This window comes from Siniperca chuatsi, linkage group LG9 (assembly GCF_020085105.1).
Source record: "Siniperca chuatsi isolate FFG_IHB_CAS linkage group LG9, ASM2008510v1, whole genome shotgun sequence".
NCBI lineage: Eukaryota > Metazoa > Chordata > Actinopteri > Centrarchiformes > Sinipercidae > Siniperca > Siniperca chuatsi.
The window spans coordinates 9,032,827-9,053,899 of NC_058050.1; the positions used below are offsets into that span (position 1 = coordinate 9,032,827).

Genomic DNA, 21,073 nt, shown 5'->3' on the forward strand with positions numbered 1-21,073 from the left:
CATCATCATGAAATAATCACTTGTAATCACTAAAGAATCAAATAGCTAATATGAGGCATTTTGCAAGTTACAAACACAGATGCTACAGGAATGTAGCTTCGGTGCAATATACGGCCACTTTTATTGGCTATAGATTCTTTCTGTTGAGGTTTTTATTCGTTATTAGTGGCTCTTGAGTTTCAATGCCACTAACCTCTAAATCCATTAGAGGAAAATTATTTTAGCATCAGTCTGCTATCATGCAGCTCACTGTTTTCACTGAAGATCATTATTACAGCCTTCTAATTTCCTTGCAGAGGTTTCTTTTTTCTTAAAAGGGAGATTAGGTTTGTTCTTCAGCTGTGCTGTCAGATTTGTAAAGTAAGGATTTCTAATTATTTACATTATTGATTAATCTCTTGTTTTTCAATAAGTTTGTAAAATGTCAGAAACTAGTAAAAAATGTCCATCTCAATTTCCCAAAGCCCAAGGCAATGTCTTCAAATTGCTTGTTTTGTCCAACCAACAGACCAAAACCCAAAAATCTTTAATTTACAATCATATAAAAGTGAGTATGAATAAGAAAATCCTCACATTTGAAATGCTGACACCAGCAAATGTTTGGCCTTTTTGCTTGATAACATTGTTTAAAGGCATTTATCAAAATTGTTGTTTCTCTATCTACCTATTCTATCTTTTTTACAAGTGAACCATTTAGGTAGTCTGAAATTAGTTCATCGTCACCTCGTTCAGTTGAATTATACCAAAATGAATTTTGTTGTCTGCTTCTTAATCCCAACAGCAAAATAGATGGCTTACTTGGGTGTACAGTGTTTTATGCTCACTGCTGGGGTTGGCATATGATGTTGGCAGGTGCACAGTCAGGAATGCTGCCCAAACAGATTTTGACAGCACCGGAGGTTTTGTTTTGTTATATTTTAATCTGATGCGCCTTTGCTGCATCAGCCACACTCCACCTTAACACACCATTTCCTCTGATGTGTTAGCTACTACAGTTCTGTCCTTGCAGGCTGTTTGCCTCTTAAACATTACTTCAGGGTCATTAGCCCCTGATCATGACCAGACTGTATTGATCGCACAAAGTGAAAATGTATTCAGGTGCTTTATTGCAACAGTTGCAGTAAGCAGGGTTTTATCGACTAGCAGCAAATTGAATATGTTGTATAATGATGCTTAATTTGAGTGATAAATGTCCTGACAGTCTGATGAGATCAGAGTCTGCAGAGGCTAGGTAATACTGTAGAAATTATGTTTTAACAGTGCAGCTTGATGGATGCTTATATCTCTCTGTGCCATCCTCATGACTTGAAGCTCTAAATCTAAAGTGTCCCGAGTTCTATCTTATGTCATGTAATCGCCTCTGCCATATGCCAGGGGAATTATTGACACTGTAATCTCTCCCTTCCTTCCTTTCTCACTAGTCTGTCAGATGATGAAAATAAACAAGTGGAAACAGGCTGCAGTGGAATGGCTGAGAGTTCGGGATGTTATTTAGGAAATGCTCCAAAGTACCCGTCTTGGCTTCTGTCAAAAGAGCATCTTGACTCTTCAACTAGCCTAATCTATATAATGGAGACATTAAAATAGACAAGGCCTGCTTTAATACTGTACCTTCATTACAGTAATATTCTCTGAATCATGTCTGACGACATTTGGGAAAAGAGCAGAGTGTTCATTTGATTGCAGTTTATTAAAGGGATATAGAATTGGGATAGATACAAGTATTGCACATGGATGATTTCAAGGATTCAAGTTTTTGCCCTTTTCTGAAGTGCCAGTTCACGTCATCAACCCTGAAATGAGTACATGTTTCCCAGCAGCTTCTTTCCATCACTTGTTTGGTTATTAGGGTTATTTTGAGGTGTCTTTCCTTGTTCATCGCTTGTGTTGGTAGCTTTAAATGCTGGTCATTAAAGGTTCTTCCTTAGTGTGGTTGACATTGGAATTGGTATTGTTGTAGGCATAAAGTTATATTTCGTGGAATTTTGAGAAAAACCTTTTTAAAAAGGGCAATTTCACCCAAATCCCCCAAAAAGCAAACTTATTTTCTCACTTACCTCAGTGGAGTTGAATGGAATTTAGTTTGGTGTGCTCACAGCATTAAACATGACATTTGAAATATTCATTAGCAACAAAACTCATCCCAGTTACTCTGGTTAATCCACAAACCTCACTGCCAAGCAGTTTTCACAGGACCTATTTCTCTAGCAAAGAAACAGTGCCAATGGAAACTGTTTACAATGCATTGTGTGGATTATCCAGAGTAATAGGGACACTGATTTGGTAAAGAGATGTTACTGATGAACACTTTAAAGGTCATTTTTCAATGTTGTAAGCACCAAAACCTAAAATCCATTCACCTCAATTGTATTTGAGCTTGTATCAAAAATGTCAGAGACAGATATCTTGTTTTTATTGTTTTTGTTAAAAGTGCTATATAAATAAAGTCTATACTTTATTATAGCATATTTCAAAACCTGGGCAAATAAAACCAAAACTATCTGCAATGCTAAATACCACAAGAGGTAAGTGAGAAAATAAGGTGTATTTGGGTGAACTGACCCTTTAAAAACTAGGCATACAGAAACATTAAATACCATTTCTGACATGTTTTGTGCCATAAATGCCTGCCTACCCACCTAAAGGCTAGCTGAAGGGAACATATGGTGTACTGTGTGTATGTATTGTAAAGCAGTGAATGTTATTATATACACAGTCAGCACACAGGAATTTGCTTTAATGGGGGTTGCTCACGTTACAAATACATTACTGTAGTGGCCTTTACAGTGTGTGGGTGTACGTTTGTAGAAGCATCATTCGAGCGTAACACATGACGCCACAGAAGTTCCTCCTCTTCCTCTCAACCATGTGACCTGCGTGAACATCTGTGTGGCGCTCTCTTGGCTTCTTAGGCAGATGCTCTGTGTCAACGGTCAACCTGCCCAAACACGTGGACTCTGTTATAAACAAGCGACTGTCCAAGTCTTCCGCCACACTCTGGAACTCCCCCAGCAGAAGTAAGGCAACATCTGGAATGCCCCCGTTTAACTGTGTCCATCACTCTGCCACCGCCAACACCTCCAAACCCGTCCATCATTGTCCTCTATTTTTTTTCAGTTCTTCCCCTTTCTGATTTTAGTCCCTCTCTTGTGCTTGATGGTTGACAGCTGACCCATTTCCATCTTCCAAAACCACTGAGTTCTTTTTTTCCCTTCTCTCTCTCTCCAGAATTTGGGTCTTGGTTTTGTTTGACATGGTCTGCATGCTTATATTTTATGGATTATGTATAGTGTTCATATTTTGTTCTGGTGTCTTTTTTACTATCATTTGGTTGGTTCATTGTGTGGTAAAGGCCATTTCATGTGTTTGCACAGTCAAATGGATATTTTCTGCTCATTTTCATCACAACATACTGGATAAGGGATGTCTATTCTATTGTCTTGAATGCTTTATTGATGATATGGAGGTGGGTGTGACATATTTCTTTGAATCTACCTTTCTTGATGCTTCGGATGAGTACAGCTCCTTTTTTTTTTATAGATCTAAAGTTAACCAGGTCACGGTGTACTTCTGCAAAGAAGGAGAAACTTCGAGTTTGAAAAAAGTAAAGTTAGTGAGTGAGTCAGCATTTTTCAGGAGATAATGTATTCTGAAAACTCCCCGGAGCAGGTACTGTTCCTCTGTGCTGCTGGAAAAAAATAGATGGGTAACTACTCTATCCCTCTTCTCGCTCGCCTCTCTTCCCCAACACAATTACACACCCTGTCTGCGAACATTCACTGTAATATCTGACTCGTCCTACACCTTAAAGCCAAAGAAGGTGCCTCCCCCAAATAAATACTGATGAGTGCCCACTCTTCTTCTTCTCTGCTTGTAAGCTCAAGACTGTGGTTATAAATAACTGACTCACTGTCTAGACAAGCATTTTAAATAACTCTCTTTCTCTCTCGCTCTCTTGGGTGGTACCACTACAGCCCAAGGTTATAGTAGAAACATTTACTGAGCTCATTTCCTTTTTCTTTTAATTTCTTTGGGTGGCACCCAAATTGTTGGGGTTTTGTGTATTTCATCAGGTCTTTATGGCTTGTAGACCTATTGCTACATGTGAGCCTGAATAACCATTTCTTTTCATTTCCCTTTGGTGACACATTTTAGACTTTATTTTAGTATTGTGTCTAGGTAATGAAAGAGAGAACTCTGAAAGATTGATTTTTAAATGGGCCTAAGTTCCTCTAATACTTCAGGTTTGATCACGGTTTGGGGGGGTGGGTATAATTACAGCAAAGTTCTGGTTCAACTGAAGACATATCTTTGAAGTTAATAGAAAAACATACATTTATCAGTCTGTTTCTCCTACCTGCAGACCGTAGCCTCGCACTGAGTCCATGGGAGAGCAGTATAGTCGACCGGCTGATGACGCCAACGCTGTCTTTCCTTGCTAGGAGCCGCAGTGCTGCCAGTGTCCTCAACAATGGCAAAGATGGTCGTAAGTTTTTAAAAAAAGAAAAAAGATTAACATTAGTTTAATATCTGTCTCACAGTAAATACATTAAATTTTCTCCTCAGACTCTCCTCTCTGTCCCCGTTCGGCCTCAGCCAGTCCTCTCACCTGTGCCCACCAGCCCCACCACCGCTGCTCCGAACGCTGGAGAGTAACGTCCAGCACACCAGACATCACCCAGCGCCAGCACAGACGGAGCTCCACACCCGTAAGTCTACCTAATTAGCTTTTGCTCTGTGGTTGTCTTCTCTGACAGTCAAGTGTAGTCACAGTCTCCAGAAAGTTACAGCAGTGCTAGACTCTATCAAGAGACTTATAATAAGTAAGCTGTTTTCCAGAATAAGAGTGTAGCTTAACAGCTATGAAATTTATAACAGCTGATTCTGTTTCTACCAGAACCTGATGGAAAATTTAAGGTGAGATTATTGGATTTTTGTTGGGAAACTATTGCCAAGAGAGCAAAACATAGTCCATGACCAGACTTCCTCTTTTCCTGTACTTTATGTATAGAAACCTATGGCGTACCTTGTCTGTTTTTATCATAATTGAATGTTATTTTTGAAATTTGTTTACCCTTTTGTCATACAGATGGATAAAAACAAGAAAGAAAAGAAAGACAAGGAACGGGAGAATGAGAAGGAAAAAAGTGCCCTCACTAAAGAGAAGGTGCTTAAGAAGAGACAGTCTCTACCCAGCATGAGACACAGACCTGATCCGAGGTAGAACATACATCTTATTTCTACTTTTTCTTCATTTTCATTTTCACTTCCACTTCAGTTCAGTTTAAAATCTATCAGTTAATTTTGATTTTGTTCATAATTTAAAAAGTGGGAAAAACTTGGCTATTACCCTTTTCCTTACATGTGTCATAATTATCACCATCCTGGTTACTGATTTCATCTACCAGACCTCTAATTATGATAATAAATTGTCTATTTACACATTTAACAAAGCCTATGATCCATTACCACTGCTGATGTTAGGCAATCACCTTTTTCCCCTTTGTATGTCAACAAGTTACTAATTTTCCTCCTGACATGAACTGCAGTCTTGCTCTCAATTTCCCACCCTATTCAAATACTAAGAATACTAATACTTTAGAATACTAATAATTTAGTGTACAAAGTGTAAAAAATAATGGGCCAGAGTCCAACACCAAAGGCTATTCATTTTATAATAATAAACAGAGAAGAGAATCATTTGTTGCAGCCTTAAATCATGGAGGCTTAGGGTGAACAAACTGAACACAGTGAATATATGTGAGGCAAGTGTGAAACCTTGTGAAAGCTCCAACTGAAAAGCACACCATATAAGGTATATAATTTAAAGCTACCAAAAAATGTACATTACTCTACATACCATTAGAACCATCTGACATATGATAATCTGCTATTTCGATATTTATACAGACATGGTCACTAAATCCGTATTGTAAACAAGGTTAACGTTACATCCTCTTGACCCCCCTTGTTTCTGGTCAACGGCTGGGTTAGCCAGAACGACCATGTTTACGTCTGCATTATAATGACTGCATATTTCACTCACTGTTTAAGCTGAGGCATTGAGTGAAAGATGCCAGGATGAGTGGTCATTTCCTCTCTTATCCCCAGGCCACTGAAAGAAATGGCATCTATGACAGAAGGGATGAAATAGTAGAAAAAAGATCTTTTGACTCAACAAAAAGGCAACACAGCTTTCCAGAGCTGTCAGTGCCATCAGTGCCAGAGGCTTAAAAGGAAAAAATAATCTTCTTCAGCATAATGGATGTTTCCCCTCCAAGTGTAGCATTGCCTGTGCATAGCTGGGATGCTGACCGATAATGCATTTTAAGGGTGATGCAATGTTTGAGTGCCCTGTCTGCTGTGAACCTGTTCGCTGAAGTCAGGTTTCTTCAGGACATGTTATTTTAAACAAACATTGTAGCTCAGGTCTAAAAGAATAATGTGCCCAACTTGGTGTAAATGCATTCATTTTCTATCAGCCTCATATTTTACCCCTGTATTTTCCTTTCTTCCAGTCCCAGTCCTTTATCAAGACAACGGCCGTCATCCCCAGCCATGCCCAAGGGCAGAACTGCCTCTCCCAGCCCTGCTGCCTCCCCCAAGCCTCTATCAGCACGTGGAAGCCCCTCGACTCCTAAAGGTCGACCCAAAAGAGCCAGGACCCCTGCCAGGATAGACCACCGCACCTCCTCCCCCGTCCCCCTCGAAAGAGTGAAGGAGCCTTGCAGGCCCGCCACCCCCGAGGAGAGAAAGAGTGAGTACAAAAAAACAGTTTTGATGGTGATTATTTCTGACTGGACTGGATTGGAAAGCTCAATGAGCATCAGTCAAGACTTGCTGTTCATAGTTTTGTAGCGCGTTTCCATCGCAGAATACGGCCTACACTGAGGAATTCAAAAACTAAACATATATATTCATGCAGGTGTGTATGCGGTTAAAAAACTGTTTGCTCTCCCATTTGCCACACACCAGTATTAAAGTGCGGTCTAGCGATACCATAACTGACGAGTTATATTCATTAAAGAAAGAAGACAAATTGAGGATTTTGTTTTGAGGATTTTTTTTTTTCATAAAATATGATGACAGACATCCAAAACTTCATTTGAAAATCTCAAGAAGCTCAAATGTAAAAAAACTTCATTCGGTACAGAACTACATGTGTTGCATATTAGACACAGCAGAAAAAAATTGTGATTCAAGAGCCACTTACTTTTTCCAGAGCTTTCAACTGCATCTCACAAGCTTCATCAGTAAATGAAGTTTGCTCAGTTGACATCACGTGGACTAAGTATGAAGCTTTGGTTGACCACCTGTTATCAAGTGATCGAAGTTCCATGATTAGGTCATGTGATGACCACTGAGCAAGCTCCATCTGCTGATGAAGACCATAAAAAGCGATTGAAAGCTATGGAACAAGCTAGTAAGTGGACCTTGAGTAAAGATTGTTTCTTTTGTAGAACAGTATACTGCACAGTAACCTACATTTTGTTGCATTTTTTTCATCTCCACAGTGATTAACTGTCCTATTTGCACAGTCTTATGATACAGTACATGTGGATTATGGGTAGCTTCCCTCCATAGCTGAGTCATTCTGTAATTTTTATCAGTTTTTTATATACCCAAAGAGTTCTTCACTGTCTGGCTTAGTCTTCCTGTGACTGGCCAGAAGAATGGATCTAATGGAAAAAGTGAACAAGCCTCTGGAAAATCTGTATTTCTTTCAAGACGCAATAGGCAAAGATTACCATCAGGCTTAATTAGCCATGAAAACAAAAGGAGTGTATTTAGTGAGCCACACACAGCACTAAGAGGCTGCACTAATCAGCCTTAATTATGTAATTACCAAGTTCTTGGGCTGAAGCTACGGCTGTTTACCATTTCCAGTTGCTGGGGACAGAATGTTTCACAGGAATGTGAAGAGAAAAAGCTGCAGTTAATGTATTATTAATCAATCATTATTGATTAATCAATGGGCACCACTTTAAAAGTCATTAAGTCAAGTCAATTGTATTCATATAGCACAAAATATCACAAATCACAATTTGCCTGAAGGGGCTTTACAATCTGTACAGCATACGACACCCTCTATCCTTCGACCCTAAATTCGGATAAGGAACACCCCCCCCCCCAAAAAATGGAAGAAACCTCAGGAAGAGCAACAGAGGAGGGGATCCCTCTCCCAGGATGGACAGACATGCAATAGATTACTTGTAGGGAAGCATAAATAATCACATTAAAAGTTAAGTTACACAGCACAAGATTTGTGTGTTATTGGCTCTTCTGTAACACTTGTTTTCCCTGTTTTAGGTTCCCCTGTGGTTCCTGCCATTGTATTAGCTTCAGCCGCCGCCTCACCCCATGCGTCGAGCATACCAATTACGACCACTGCAGCCCCCCCCTCACCTGAGCCGGCCCATTCAGCTCCTTCTGTCCCTGCAGCATCACCTGCACCCTCTCCATCAGCCAAGCCCATGGCAGGCACCAACGACCCAGAGGAGGCAGCTCGCATCCTGGCAGAGAAACGCAGACAGGCACGAGAGCAGAGGGAGAGGGATGAGCGGGAACGCCGCGAACAGGAGGAGAAGGAGAGGTCAGAGGGTTTTAATATGACTCAAAACACACCTAGTGTCAGCACAGTGTTGCCCTTGCATAGTCAAAGATCTGTCAAGTTCTTTCACTGTGCAAGAGAAAAAAGGAATTTTAAACATGTCTGTGTCCATGCCGAATGTAAGTAATCCCCAAGTTGTTTTCCCACTTTGGTCTTTTAACTACTCATTACTTTCTTTTTCCCTGTCAGCCATCTCAAGAATTGTACAGAAGGTCATATAGGGGACTAGAGAAACCATTATTAAAATGCACATTTGCAATGTAAACGTCAGTCATACAGTATATATGACATTTGAACTATTGTTGAAGTTAAATACAGTATATTATTATTTATGTAATGATATTGTGAAATGGTTGGTGTAGAATACACTGCTGTAGCTGTTTTTATGCTGCAAAACAAACCTCACTGAGGACATTTAGCTATTTCCCATGTAATAAATGAAAAAGAAGTAAAACAGTAATCAGTAAAACTAAACAGGAAGGCTCCATGCATTATCACAGCACATGCATATCTGAATGAGACCTCACTCAACACTGGCCGTGATGTATGTAAGCATCAAGAATTTGATAGCCTGTTGGCTGATTCTAACCACAGCAAGTTACTATTTACGGCTTTTACAGGAATTGATGTGATCTCTAGTTAGCCCTTATATTTAAATAGTTTGGTTCCCTGTTGCTTGTGCCTCAATGTCAATTCAGCAGAGATAGTGTAAACTAAAGAGGAAATGCCCTGTTAATAGAATCATTTACATTTAATTGTTTACTGCATGTGCCAAACACTGCATGTGTACATAATTTTGTCTAAAATACTAATCATCAGCCTTATGCTCAAACTCTTTAGGATCTTGAGAGAGGAGCGAATAGCGAGGGAGACAGAGGAAAGGCAACGCAGGGAGGAGGAGGCCCATACCATGGCCGAGGAGCAGAGGAGGAGGGACGAAGCCCAGCGCCTGCAGGAGGAGAAGGAGGCTCAGGAGAGAGCCAAAGCCGAGCAGGAGGAGAACCTACGCCTGCAAAAACAGGTATGCTGACTGTCAACGGCCAGCATGCAGAGAAAGCACCTAAAATGGAAGTTGTTAACGCGGTTGGGTGTTAATGCAATGGACTGGTCTAGTTAGTCAGATAAGGGTGAAAGGAGCTTGCAAGTACTTAAAGCCCATGGTAATGACAAGGACCATCAAGCACCACTGTGACAGTTATTACTGCCTTTTGAGTAAAGGTCAAGACACACATGCATGCACTAACTGCATCCTGACATAATTCCCAGGCACTTTGCCCATCACACCACAAACTTATACGCTCTCCTATCTTTGGCAAACAATCGGTTTGTGGTGTTTTTCAGTGTCACTTGTTTACTGTCTCAGCTCAGCTGCTCACCTCACACTGACCTTTTTCGATAACAGGCTCGTTCAAAAGCACAGTCCAGTATTTCATACGTCAGTAGGATGTTGTCCTTAAAAGGCAAATATTAATCCAAAGTGGTGAGCTGGTAGCTACAATGAATGGGCCCTTTTTACTTTTCAGTTTGTCAAATAACCATTACGAGTAATATTGACTCTTCCTGTGTTTGTGGATGTTGCTGGGGAGAAGTAGAAGAGAATGATGCATGATTAGCAGAAACAGATTGAAACAGGAAATGTGGCTATTCATTACTGTATTTGTTTATCCTGTAGACCAGTAACATGATTAGCTCTGGCACTGTCTTATCTCTGTTATCCAGTTCTTATGCTTTGCTACCCCCTTGTGGTCTTTCACAGAAGTGGCATTTGTGGTTAAACATGATCCAATATAATTATGCAAAGGCTTAAGTATTGTATTTCGCTTTGAATGGTCCTCACGAGGCTGTAAATGTTGAAAATAGATCTTTTTGGCTCAAAGGTACAGGAAAATATCCCTTTTGTGGTTGTAAACAATAATTGCAGGGAGCAACCACACCCTTGTTATGTACAAGGCATGTTATTTTGGCTGTGTTTTTTTCCCCCTTCTGCCGGCATTAAAATTGTGGTTGGATTCTCGCCTGTGTGTGTTTCAGAAAGAAGAGGCTGAGGCTAGAGCCCGGGAGGAGGCGGAGAAGCAGCGTCTGGAGAGGGAGAAACACTTCCAGAAGGAGGAGCAGGAGAGGCTGGAGAGGAAAAGGGTAGGGCAATACATCTGTCCTCCCATCATTGTTCTTTCAGCCAGGTTTTTAAGTCACCCATTTCAAAACGGAAATGCATTTTTTTTTTTTTTATAATAAAAGTAGAAGTTTCATTCTCATTCCTTCCTTATAAAGACTATAAAGAAGGTTTTCTGAAAATCCTGACCTAGATTTTTTTGGGAAGAAAACTGATTGATTGAAAGTAGTCCTGGCTCTGCTCTCAACTGCATACATCTCAGACTAACACAAAATGTATTCTGTGTGTATTAATTTACAATAAGATCCATTCTTCATAAATGTTATTCTATTTATAATTTTGTCATCATGATTCCCCATACTGTAATTTCATTATGTTGCTCTATTCTGTACACACGGCATCTACTGCATGTTTGTCTGTCCTGGGAGAGGGATCCTTCCTCTGTTGCTCTTCCTGAAGTTTCTTCCATTTTTTTCCCAGTTAAAAAGGATTTTTTGGGGAGTTTTTCCTTATCCGAATCAAGGGTCTAAGGATAGAGGGTGTCGTATTTTATATAGACTGTGAAGCGCCCTGAGGCTTTGTGATTTGGGATATTGGGCTATATAAATAGAATTGACTTGACTTGACTCCCTCAGTGGAGGTATTATATTCTGGGGTATGTTCACTCTGTGGTCTGCCTTTTGACATGACAAAGGCAGGCTTGAAAGTCGATTCCCTGAAACCAAGATGAATGATGTTTTTGGCTTATCCTGGATTGGTTGTCTGCATGCCGTGATTTAATAGGGCTTAAAACTGTGTGTGAGCATGAAGCTATATATAAACATTAATAATGGAGACCTCCCTGTGTCAATCATCTGTGTGTGGATTTGTGCAGATCTTTGCACGTGTGTGTTCTGTACCATGGCCATCTACTCAAGTATGCCACCCACATCTACGTAAGCTCCGCCTCAGTATCCTAGCTAAGCCTTTCTTTCCCTCTCCTCATCTTCTCTCCATCTGAGAAAGACTCTTATCTAGGCATGTCAGGCCTGGCTCAGCCAGCCCAAGCCTGGTTGCTTGCTGGAATTAGCCCGCAAGAACAGCATGTCCTCTGCCCCAAAGGCTCGCTGCTTAGTCACACAGTACAATACACTGTTACTGACTGGCCCACTGTTGTTATCACCTCAACAAAGAGGAGTTTGTGGTCAGCAAGCACAGGTGGCTAAAAGTATCCTAAGGGGCAAAGTCCTGAGGCAGAAGTTTTGCAGCCAAACTAAATGCCGAAGCCATGAGTGTGTGAGCTGTCCATGAATAATCTTGGATCTTAAAAATGCTGAGTGGCAGCTGCAGTTATGGTCTTGCTCTCTCAGGCTAGCTGTGTCCTCAGATGAAGGTCGCATCTTGTATCAAACATCTGCTTTCTGTGCATACAAATTAGCCACACAGTTTGTATTTTAGTACAATACAGCACAGCTTTATCCTATTTCCTCTATTCTACTGTTCACAATTTGACCATCCTACGCGGGTGTTCCAGCCGAATACACAGTGCTGTTTCATCATTATTGACACAGCCCTCCACCTGGAGACATAAGAGCCTCAGTTGCATTCACTTCAAGCATAATGGTCTTAGATACAAGAGACATGATAACCGTTCTCACCAGTGAAGAGAAGCAATGAACAGCAAAATGTAAAACCTCAGTTTCTAGCAAAACAGTCTGACAAGGTGTGTGGGTTCCATCTAGCACACTAAACCTAACCCAATTTTTAACAAAGTTAAATAATGCTATTTTGTTGTGGATGCTATATTGATAACTTCCACATTTGATTATGTTATAAGAACTGAAACCTTTGTTATGAGAACTGAAACCTTTATTTCTTAACTTTATAAAACACATCTGCCCTGATCCCTTACTGTGTTGTTGTCCCATCATAGCAGAAAATGCATAGAAAATCTACAAACAAAACACTAAATAGGTTCTGTTATTGGCATTTTGTTCTATGTGGTATTTTCGTTGGTCTTATTCCTTTCTTTCTTTTCTCAGCGTCTGGACGAGATCATGAAGAGGACACGCAAGACAGATGGAGGTGACAAGGTACACATACATCAGTTTTAACCAAAACAACAAGCAAACATTTAACTTTCCAATAAATATTACTGAAATTATCTCCTATCTTCACAGAAAGAGACAAAGTCCTCCCCTCTCACACACGTCAATGACAAAGAGGCAGAGAGCAGCAAAGGTAAGCAGAACATTGTTCTGAACCAGTCTGCCTTTTACAAAACATCCTTAAGTGATGGAGGAAAATCATTACCCACCACAAGCCTTTAATCTGCAGGAAACATTTAGGGTAATTGTTGTAATTGATCTCCCATTAACATGTTATCTCTGAAGGGATTTAAAACAAAGTGCATGCCTTGTGACCAGAATCCACCTAAAAGTGGATTTCTAACTCTTACTGCTTCAATTAGCAAATCCACATGAATCCATCCACATACATAGTACATTTTAGACAGTGTCTGACTCATGTTATTGTAGATGAGCAATTAGGATTGATATCCTAGCTTTAGGCTGATATTTGATGAAACATAACTGTACCATGTCTCATCCTCTTCTTTTACCTCTTCCATATGTTAGAATAAAGTCACAGGTATTTGTTCTACTTTTGTTTTCATTTCCCATGTGAGTCAGCTTCACATCGCAGCATTTTCTATAAAAGGGTTATTAGATTATATCAAGTACAGCTGCAGTTTGAGTACTCTGTACTCTGTACAATAGGGCCCATGTGTGCTTGCTTGTTGTCCAAGCCGTGGGACTGAGGGAGTTAGAGAGGAAGAGTGGGCTCATGGCAACAGCCTGCAGCAGTTAGAATTTACTTTTGACACAAGTAATATATATGTGATGCTGCAAAAAGCCTGACTCATATCCACTGTTCCTACAACTTCTAATTGTGGAAAAATTTTCTTATTAACGCAACTGTTATTAAGAAGCATATAACTTGCACACCCTCTTTGTCTAAGCTTCCACGTCACGTACTGTAGATGATTAAGGGGATCAATGTGGTCTGGGAGATATGCTGTTTGTGGCAAAGTTCCCCAATGCAGGAAGACATTAGCCAGCCACTGATGTGGTCAGAGGCCTGGCAGGCATTTCCTCCATTCTAGTTAGGGGTGTGGAGATCTGTCTCAACCACAGCCATGTCCTCAGCAGAGCTGAGTTAGGGGAGATCTGGAATACAATGGGAAGGATGCTCCAGGAAAATGTGGCATCCCTTTCCTGCCTAATAGAGTTAGCCTGACACAGTTTAAGGATGATCATTAATGGAGTTGGATGTTGAATGTTGGTGTGCATGGTTTACACTGGATAAATGGCTGTTTTACTTTGTTTCTTCTAGCATCTGCTGAATATCAGCCAAAGCCAGAGGTCAACCTGCCCAATAACAAGACAGAAAATGGACAGACCAACGTCAAAGAAAGGTAAAACCATTGCTCATGTTTTTATCGATTTGAAAGTTTCTTTGTGCTCATGGTGATGCAAGACCACCATGAACAGTATAAAACTTGTATGCCAGACTAAGTAAGCCGGGAGTTGACTACCAATCAAGTCTGCAGGATGTTTGCATTGTAAACCTCAACGGAAAACACAGGGAGCCACATGATTCAGGCCCACGGTAAACAATTGGAGAATGGTTTGGTTTCTTGAAATGTTTACTCTTTGTATTTGAGCACGCTTCTTGGGGTAGATTTTAAAAAGAAACCTGTAATTGGACAGTGGTGGAATGAGTCATTTGTTTAGTCACTATGACTCACTCTGAGCCATCATAACTATAACCATATTCTGCTTTGTGTCTCCCCTCTCCAGCAGCCCCTCAGTGGTCAATGGAGTCCAGCCTATGAGACATGAAAACGGTCTATCCTCTAAAGGAGACACTGTCCACTTTGGAGATATCATCCATCTCGCAAATCATGGCAACACCACCAACGGAGCACGGGATAATTCTGAGACCAGCATGACCACCGAGCCGATCCTCACGTTTGAAAGTGAGGAGTCATTTATGAAAAAGGCAGGCCCCATAAAGCCTCAGCATGTTGCAGGTACAACACACAAGAGAGGCCACAATACAAACCTCGAAAAGAAAACAAACATGATGTTAAAGACTTTAGAAGCTAAAGTAAGCTAAAATTAACAATGAAAATATAAAGGGAGCAGAAGTCACTGCTGTAATCGTAACTCCCTGTAAAACCACAACTCTGTTTTCACATTTGTTTTTTTTTTGTTTGTACGGTTCAAACAAATAAGATATAACATGTTAATTAGTAAACTTTTAGAGTTGCTGGTCGGTGGATTTTTTACCTCTGGGTAGAGCCAGGCAAGCTGTTTCCCCGTTGACAGTCTTTATGCTAAGTTAAGTGGCTGCTGACTGTAGCTTTATATTTGAGAGTGGTATCGATCTTCTCACCTTTCAGCAAAAAGGCTCATTTCCCAAAATAACAAAGTATTTAAAAAAAAAAGTCTACCTATCTATTAACTATATAATCTCAAAATTGATTCTAAAACTCACAGCCAACCGGTGCAGAGAGGCAAGAATAGGTGTAATATGCACTTATCTCTTGTCATTAGTTAAGTCTAATTTTGGCTATAGTCCAAGGTAATAAGATAAGACAAGATAAGGCTTTATTCATCCACAGAGGGGGAAATTCACAAAAACATGTTTAGTTGCCTACAAAAGAAAGATTAAAATCAGAGATGACTCGATTACAGACAGTATCCCAAATATTAGTAGCCAAACAGCCACATTTTGATTTAAAAGATCTGGTTCAGCCAAGAGCACCAATGAACTACCGAATTGGTTTGTTTTCTCGTCTGTTTCTAATAAAAAGTAGCAGCAGACAGAGCCATGGTTCATTTGCAGCAAGCTTGTGTGCTTATTTGCACTGAGCTGGTTTTACACTTAGCCAAGTTCACATTACCTAATAAAGACTGCAGTACATGGTACCATAGTTAGTGCTGTTGTCCTTGGCACAAAGCGACCACAAACCTGAACTTGTACTTCATCTAACGTGCAGGTTGTCACCCCGGTGAGAGTGAGTACCCCCCGAGGAGATGATGTTGTGGCATAGAGACTCCAGTTACACTCACAAAGGGGTGGAGATGGGATATGGAAGAAATAGTGTAGGGAAGGGTGAAGAGAAGCAGGGTATCTTTATACCGATGACAGCTTTTACTCAGCAGCCCGACTGACTTGGGCCTGCACCCAATGAGGAATTCCTAGAATGGCCAAGGCGATTAGGCGATGCCAGGGGTCAGAAACAGGACTCCAAAGTAATTAAGCACCACATCACCCCAACGTCAGCAGCAGCCTATTCCTATTCACCCTTCCTGCTACATCCTAAACATCACCTGTTAGACTGAAGAGAAGCCAGCGGTCAAATACAATGTAAAGCAAACAGAGGACGACTACCTTTGCTAGCCCTAACGTCTTTCCTGAAATCACATTTTTAATGGATACTTTACTTCCTTAACTCAGTAATATAAAAAGTGAACATTCTGTCCTCGTTTTCACTCTTGTCAATCTGGTTACTTGAGATGCCTTTGGCCTGGCAGGACATTTATGATGAGGGCTACGATTGGCAATATTATATAATATAATGTTACAGTGTAATTCCATAGGAGGTCATTTTATTTCGAGACATACTTGCAGGGTTTATTTGAATTACGGGTGTGCCATATCGTATTGTTAACGTTAATATCAGTATCATTTTTAATATGATGGAAAAAAAATGATTGTGATAATGGCAATATTCCGACTTGTTGACGTAATGACGTCATACCGTTACGCACAGCAATAACAGGCATGGCTGAAAGCAAAAGTAACATTGCTACCGGCTCCACGGTGGAGTTAGTTTCAAAAATGGGAGTGACTTTAGTAGTGGTTTGGTTACAAAAGATCAGATATACATCAAAAGGGGACAACACAACACACTTATTTCACCACCTCAAGCAAAAGCAGGTTGCGTACGAGGAGAGCTCAACAGCTATTAAGTTCTAAACCAAAAATATTTTTCTGTATTTTGTCATATCGTCAAGAATATCATTATCGCAGAAATACCCTGTGATATTATTTTAGGGCCATATCACCCATCCCTAATTTGAATGTTGTTGAGTATGGTCCTTCTTGGTCTCACATGTGGTGTTGGCAGTCAAATAATTTAGTGCTGCATCAATTATGAACTTATTTCACATGTCGGCTGCATTTGACTATAAAATGCCTTTTACTTGAGTTGAGGCCTTTCCATTACCCCTATGTCTACAAGACAGTAAAGGTTTATGGGTTCATGCGGTTTGCAACATATTTAACATCATTTGCATTTAGTATCACCAGGTCATAACTCAGATCAAAGAGGGTGATCCTGTTTTGGCTCCAAACTGGACTCTGTTTTGTCTGTTGGCATGTGTTAATTACGCCTCAATGGCTGCTAACACTTAACCCTTTGCTCTTTGACTCCCTCACAGAGGTCCTGTGATACGTTCCATTGGTGAAATGCTCGTCACCTTAGGCCTCTGACCCTTTCCCAACCCTGCCAACGCTCACATGGGGAGCCCTGTGAGCTGTGCCAATCAACATCCCTTTTCTAAGCCCCGGAAAGCAAACATACTTCTTTCTGAAGATGACGTGGGCCACAGAAGATGACAACCAAGCATCAGAACACAGGCAAAAGACAAAACAGGATGAAAGGTGTTGCTGCATGCAACACAGGTGCATCAGTGTTAACATTTGTAAACATCTTTGTGGCGCCGATTCAATGCACCTTAATACTCAACAGTATCATCCTTTGTACATTACAGCCGAGTAATTACTACAATATGCTGAAGTGTTTGTTTTCTTTGTTCTTTAGTTATTTAACTGAAAGAAATATAAAAGACTGGGTACATTTTTGTGAATAATGTAAATTAACTTTGTGTGATGGACAAAGGAGGGATGCGTCTATGGATTAAAGCTGTATGAAAGGGAGTTTTATTTTATACTGCTCTGCTCTGAGTAGACCTAAGTAAAACCCAGGTATTAAACATCCCGGTCTGTATAAAGCTACCCGTAACAGTTTTTGTAAAGTTAAACTGAGAAATCTGGAAAGAGATTTGAAATGTAAGTTCACATGTAACAGCTTCTTACTGTGTGCAAACATACTGTCTGTCTCAGCTATGACTGATTGTATGCAGAACTGGATGTAATAATGAGTTTACAACCTTGACAATTAAGAAACCAGAGGTCATCTAAGGTCAAATCCCTATAAACAGGGATTTACTCCACTATTTAACAGTTAAAGCTGTTTTTCCCCCCACATGTGTAAGCATGACTAATTTTTCTCTCATTTGCATTGAGATTCCATGGACTCATGTATTTGAAATGCTGGTGCGTGTATATGCTATAATTATTTTGATGTGTGTTACAAGGTCAGTGGGAGTATCTTAAGTCTTATTAAAGACAAACTGTCCAGTCTGTGGTCTCTTCATCTATTTTAGTTATTCTTGAGTAACAGTGTATTTGATGAATTCAGGGATTATTTATGAGAAGAGAGAAAATGATGCAGATGTTCAGAATTCAGTGTTGAAAGCTTCCTTAAACATTCTCAGGTTCATTCATCTAAAACAGGCATAGGAATTGATCATCGTTTGTTATTAATTTGACAGTTTGGGAATGTTTTGTACTTTGGTTTGACTTGTTTACTCCTGAGGCTCAATAGTATTTTGACTTCCGAGAGGAAATACTCATTCCATTGAAAGTCGCAAGACAGACTGCACGCTAACCACAGGAAAACAGATTTAGAGATGGTACCAGAGGACCTTACAGTTGATGTACAAGGCATGCAAGTTGGCTCAGCTGTCCATTTCAGTTTGGGTCTCCTTTTACAAAATCCCTACAGGGGGTACATGCCACTCTATCTGCTGCCTCCCCTTTCACTATATTCTGGTGGCCAGAGGGAGGCCTGGCACACTGTGTTTCCAGCCTTCTAGGCAGCTGAAATACATTACAAACAGGATTTATGACCCCTTCTGTCAAACACTAAGATATGTCACACTGATCATCACATAGCACTTATGTGATTTAAATGACTTATAGCCGCTTGTGTAGTGGAGCCCAATAGAAAGAGTTTGCACAGTTTGTTAACTTGAATGTGTGATGCATAAATGGCCTTCTTACCTCCCAGCGGGCTACATAAGATTTGATCACCATGCAGTGGAAAGCTATGAGCAATGCATGCAAACTCTTTTTTTAATCCTAACCCCTAACTATCTATCTAGGGAAATGTTTTCATCAAAATGAAACAGAAACCCAAAGAAGGAAAAGGCTAGGATTCATCATTAAGGAGACCCAACATGCATGAGACCAAGATTTGAAGTAAGTGAAAACTGTATTTTTAAAGCCATTAACATGATGAAACAGTGTTATTCTTACAATGCTATTACTCCTTTACAAATTATCGCCCAGTCAGCCAAATGCTGGCAACCTTAAGCATTTGCTGAAGCACCAAGCTTATTTTCCAGTTACGACTGCTGCTTTGAATGCATTTTTTTCTTTGACATGCAAAATAATGGGGCACCATTATGACCAAAAGATTTACAAAGACATCACCTCCCACAACTCTCAGTTTCAATCTGCAACAGCTAGTTCGCTTCCCAGGCTTTCTTGAGAAATGTGTCAGCAGGAGTTTATATCTAAATGTAAGTTTTGACATCATGATCTCACTGGTTCAACATCTTGCTACTGCAGTTGTCCACATGAGAGCTGATAAAAGCTGTATTCATCAACCCCACCAGAGGGTGCAGCACTGCAGCGTGGAGGCGATAGCGATTCATGCCTACTTTTAAGTTTGATACAACAGTGTGTCAACATGGAAATTGCTCACACGTCTAAATGTCTAAATAATAAAACTGATTTATTTATTTAAAATTCATAACCTCTCTACTTTTGGGCGCAGTCGATCTGCTAGTCAATCCCTGGTAATGTGTGGTACTTCTCAGAGGGGACTTGAGGATTAGTGGGCACTATTTTTAGGGAGGTGTGAGCGAGGCAGTGCACAGTTACAGGCTGAGTAGTGCCAAGTCTCTGAATAAAATCACAGAATGGAGGCTTGAAAAATAATAAAGCAGTAGAATTTGCTGCTTTATTATTATTAATAATAAAGCAGTTCATGTCACTTTGATTGTGGCACCTCTGCCTGCAAGTGTGCGCATGGGTGCATTGGAGGTGCCACTATTCATGACTGTTCTTATTCTCCTCCTCACTGGGTGAGGATGAATAACTTAAACTGTTAAGGGTCATATAAAAAAAAAAAAGAACCTGTCGTGTGTGAGTATGGGCATGCCGTCAAACCTTTGTGTTAAAGCTGCTGTGTGCAGAGTATTCAGCCAGCCTACTTTTGGACACAAGCTCACTGTTGTCTCAGACGTAAATCTCTGCACTTGAGGACTGTGAGGAATCTTGCAAATGTTTCAGAATGGCAAGTGTACCCGCCCAGTCTCCATTTTAAGATTGGGGGGGTCAGCACTGGGTCACACCACAGTGTCCCACTCCAGATAAGACCACCACTGTTACAGTTATGCGTACATCACAACCATCAAAGCCCATGGCTCAACCTCTGTTCAGTGTTTATGCTCACGCCCCCTCCCCCCCTCACACTGAACTGTCTTTATCTGCTCAGCAACAGGCTCTCTTCACACAGCTGCTCTCAGATGGCAGTGCATTAATGAAAGGCCACAGAACGGCCAGCACTCACAGCAAGCCTGTTTCTTGATCCCTGTCGGAGCTGTCAGAGCAGGGCAACCTTTCAGCTATTCTGACAGGAGACAGCCAGATTTAAGAGCAACCCCCATCAGACCCCTACAGGGCCTCGATACCCCGGAGCTGCCCTCTGAGATTGCACAGAGAACCCAAGGCCTCACATCCCGTCAGGGGTGTTCGCTGGGGACAGGGAGCAGCTGAGTCTAAATAGGCAGCTGCTGGATCATTGTCATAACCTGTCGGATGTGGACGCTCTTTGATGAGGTCTCTCCTCTGTGTATGATGTTCCACCAAACCTCAAGTATTTAAGGAGTCTGACCTCAGTGGCACACTCTGCATTCACATTATTGTGAGTGGAGGGCACGCAATGTTTCTTTTGGGTACATGTGAATAAAAGCATGCTCAGAGGAAGTGGGAACAGATTTATTTGACAAGTAGGCATTTACTTTTATGGGTGCATCTGCTTGGCAGTTGATTGGTATTAAGATTCCTTTGTTAACAGCAACAGCAACATTTACACCTGAATAACTGGGTTGCTAACAAACATTGGATCTGCACCAGGACAAACACTTTACGATCACATAAACTAA

The 21,073-nt window shown here is 40.7% G+C and overlaps 1 protein-coding gene across 10 annotated transcripts in view; it reads left to right on the forward strand.

The window, feature by feature from the left end:
* Positions 1-18,200, forward strand: part of map7d1a (MAP7 domain containing 1a) — a 50,273-nt gene extending 32,073 nt beyond the window's left edge. For 3 of the 10 annotated variants that reach the window (XM_044208449.1, XM_044208439.1, XM_044208442.1), the window contains 13 exons: positions 2,913-3,017; positions 4,364-4,486; positions 4,567-4,709; positions 5,090-5,220; positions 6,519-6,757; positions 8,311-8,593; positions 9,452-9,632; positions 10,643-10,747; positions 12,746-12,796; positions 12,884-12,944; positions 14,097-14,178; positions 14,564-14,796; positions 17,216-18,200. In XM_044208449.1, the coding sequence (XP_044064384.1) occupies positions 2,913-3,017; positions 4,364-4,486; positions 4,567-4,709; positions 5,090-5,220; positions 6,519-6,757; positions 8,311-8,593; positions 9,452-9,632; positions 10,643-10,747; positions 12,746-12,796; positions 12,884-12,944; positions 14,097-14,178; positions 14,564-14,796; positions 17,216-17,226 (1,748 nt within the window). In that variant the 3' untranslated portion in view covers positions 17,227-18,200. The remainder of the gene's footprint in view (positions 1-2,912; positions 3,018-4,363; positions 4,487-4,566; positions 4,710-5,089; positions 5,221-6,518; positions 6,758-8,310; positions 8,594-9,451; positions 9,633-10,642; positions 10,748-12,745; positions 12,797-12,883; positions 12,945-14,096; positions 14,179-14,563; positions 14,797-17,215) is intronic. The other 7 variants (XM_044208446.1, XM_044208444.1, XM_044208443.1 and 4 more) reach the window with 6 other exon arrangements.
* Positions 18,201-21,073: the final 2,873 nt, after the last annotated feature.